This window comes from Pygoscelis adeliae, unplaced genomic scaffold (assembly GCF_000699105.1).
Source record: "Pygoscelis adeliae isolate BGI_AS28 unplaced genomic scaffold, ASM69910v1 Scaffold379, whole genome shotgun sequence".
Taxonomy (NCBI): Eukaryota; Metazoa; Chordata; class Aves; order Sphenisciformes; family Spheniscidae; genus Pygoscelis; species Pygoscelis adeliae.
In genome coordinates this window covers 9,070-12,048 of record NW_008825563.1, presented here as the reverse complement: position 1 = coordinate 12,048, position 2,979 = coordinate 9,070, and the positions used below count along the sequence as shown (strand labels likewise).

Sequence of the window (2,979 nt, the reverse complement as noted above, 5' to 3'; positions counted from 1 at the left end):
TGCCTGCCGCGCAGACGAGGGTCAGTCGCAGCTTCCATTTTATGAGCAATTTCAGGCAGGATGACTACAGAGAAACCTTGGGAATGCCTGTGCGGTGTGAGCACCGTGGCATCCCTGGACCTCTGCACGCAGCAGGTCTGAAAAGCTGCTCAAACGAGTGCGAACTGCCACAGGGTGAGGAGAGATTCGGGAAATCGTGTCCAGGCAGCACTGAGACTGAAAGCTCTCCTGGAAAGGAGGGGCAGAAAGATCCCGAGGAAGTGTCCTCTTCGGAGCTGTAGCTGGGCTGAGCGTTCACCTGCAGCACAAAGGTCTTGCCGGGGAAGCCGGGGCTCAGGCCGATGCAGTCCATGTAGTCTGTGTTGGTGATGTAGTTCTCAATGCCATGCAGGACCCCCCGCCCGGTGGCGGAGTGTCGCCCGTGGATGCCTCCCTGGCTGATGGGCTTTCCTGTCACACACGCCTGGGCGTTGATGTCCTGCGAGGCCGGGATGGGGAGAGCAAAGGTTCAGGCCTCACCTGGTGCAGGTCCTCTAGATCGGGCTTTCCCCAAGCCTCAGCCTCCCCCACCCTCCCCTAAGCCTCAGTTAAACCTAAAGCAACTCACTGGCAAGGGCCTCTGGGCACAAACCCTCGTAGTGCCCACGGCATCCCGGGGTCCAAACCAGCACTGTTGGAGCTTACCCGGTACCCCAGCGTGTGGGTGTAAGTGTCAGCTATCCAGGACATCTCCCGCTCCCCAGTACTGACATCAGGGGCCAGCACGTCAATCCCAGGCCCTGCAGAGGTAGAAAAATCTGTCAAATCCTGTCTTTGCAGTTCAATTGCTTTGCTCCAACCAATGGCACATGCACAGCCAGGTGATTTCCACAGGCTGGTCATGTCCTTGGGCACAGCAAGGAGTCCCCTGACCAAAGCGTGGTGCTGCCCATGACCCAGGGCCTCCCCAGCTCTCCTCAGGCATGAACGTCTTTGGCTTTCGCAAGGCCTTTGCTGTGTCCCTTCCCAACTTTCAAGTAAAGAGGGAATGTAAAGGTCTTTGCCTTGTGACCAGCACCCACTGAGCTCTCTATCATGCGCTGAGGCAGGAGAAGCCTTCACTCCTCCCTGCAACTGCACAGGCCAGTGGGAATGGAGGGTAACGTGCAGGTGAGACCCCTGCCCAGCAGTACCTGGGGGGCAGCCTGGGCCAGCCCCACCATGCTCAGCGCCGCATGAGGCTCCCCCCACTCCAAATTCACAGCGCAGGCAGAGCAAAGCAGTGAACAGACAGCAGAGCACCAGGGCAGTGAGCACCGCTGCCCACTCCCCTGCCTGCGAGCCACACGCTGCTTACAGAATGGGGACAAACCCACTCTCACCTATAAATCCCTTCTTGGCCATTTCTACAGTAAAATGCCTCGTTATTTTCTCCAGCTCATGTTCCTGTGCAAGAACAACAAAACACACTTGTTACTACAGGCCCCAAGAAAAATCACAGAGCCGCGGTACAGCATCCGGCAGCTGCCCTGCCCTGCCTGTACAGGGCACACCCTGACATCTCCAGGGAGTTAATTCGCAGCGGCTGGGGACCCTGGATTGAAAAAAAGAGGAGTGTGAACTCCTGGTCCCTTTGCTCACTGCCCTTCCAACCCCTCGCTGATCTGCACCTTCTCCCAGCACAGCAGGCAGCAGCAGGAGCGTCCCTACTCCAGGCTCCTTCAGTGTGTGTCTGGCCAGATGCACTCACCCATAAACCAGAGTTCACCACCCCTCTCCCCGCCCTGAGCTGCTTTTCGCAGTTGCTGGGCGAGTGTTACTCACTACAAGCATCTCCCCCTGCTTGTCAGAACGCATCGCTGTGATACGCACGGAGAGGAAGGGCTGTGCAAATGGATCGTGAGTTATGGGCTGTTGGTGGGGGAAGGAAAGGAGTGAACTCACCGAGTATTTCCTCGGATCGATCCTCACACCCGCCATGGCACCACCAAAAGGAACATCTGGAAAAAAACAGGTAAGGCAGACAGATGCTCTCTGCCTGCTCCCCTGGGGGAGAAGGCGACCACGGCAATCGTGACCTTGTTGGTGAATCCAGGCAAGGGCCCACCGCTTCCCCATGCCGCACATGGCTCCCCCTTAACACCACGCGGCCTCTGCAGAGCGGAGCTGAAGGCAGGACAGGATATGGACCCTGAGCCTGCCACCAACGCCACCAGCCAGAGCTGAATCCATGACAACCCAGGAACAGAGACTGCATCTGAGAAGCACGATGCTTGATGCTCCCTGATTAACACGAACATCCCGGACTGCCAGTGGCGTATTCTGCAGCCACAGCAAGCCTTGCCCTCGCACATCTGTGCCCAGAGGAACATCCTGCACTTCCAGAGCACTTCTGATTTTCAAAGCATCTAATGAGCTTTTCTGACTCACGGTATCACAGCCCCATCCCATGCCCAAGTCACCACGTGCTTTACGTTCCCCTTGTACTTACCCACTACAGCGCATTTGTATGTCATTAATGCAGCCAGAGCTTTTACTTCATCGACACCGATTGAGCTGCTGAAACGAACCCCTGGGAAAGGAGAGAGAAGAAATGAAGAGTCCCTGCCTTTTTACCACAAATGGCACAGAGGCATTGTAGGAAAGGCTTTGACTCTTCTGAAAGAGCAGCATCTAGTCGCAATCGGTGATCAGCAATTGTTCCTCCAGATCACCACAGAATGGAAAGCAGGTTCCTACCGGCTGGCCATCCCACAGACACAGGCCTTTGCTGTGGTGGCACCTCAAGCAGCGCAGCCGCAGCATGGTGAAAGCCTCAGGCTAAGGGCGAGGGGACAGGAGGCTGGGACCCCTCAGGCTCAGAACAGCTGTCACCGCTTCGAGGTGTGTTTAGGGCAGCGAGTATACGGTGTTAAGGATGAGGAGTCAAACGCACACAGGGGTGGCCGCCAGCCACACTGTTCTTGTGCTCCAGTGTGAGCAGCTGGGCTGCAGCTGAGG

The 2,979-nt window shown here is 56.8% G+C and overlaps 1 protein-coding gene across 1 annotated transcript in view; it reads right to left on the bottom strand.

Annotated features, from left to right (window-relative positions):
* The window catches only part of LOC103923961 (glutamate dehydrogenase 1, mitochondrial-like), a 7,505-nt gene extending 4,721 nt beyond the window's left edge, over positions 1-2,784 (bottom strand). Inside the window, exons 1-6 of the mRNA XM_009332395.1 lie at positions 2,739-2,784; positions 2,471-2,551; positions 1,924-1,979; positions 1,362-1,425; positions 685-779; positions 299-478 (exon numbers count right to left, since the gene is read on the bottom strand). Of these exons, the coding sequence (XP_009330670.1) occupies positions 299-478; positions 685-779; positions 1,362-1,425; positions 1,924-1,979; positions 2,471-2,551; positions 2,739-2,784 (522 nt within the window). The remainder of the gene's footprint in view (positions 1-298; positions 479-684; positions 780-1,361; positions 1,426-1,923; positions 1,980-2,470; positions 2,552-2,738) is intronic.
* Between the last annotated feature and the right edge of the window lie 195 nt (positions 2,785-2,979).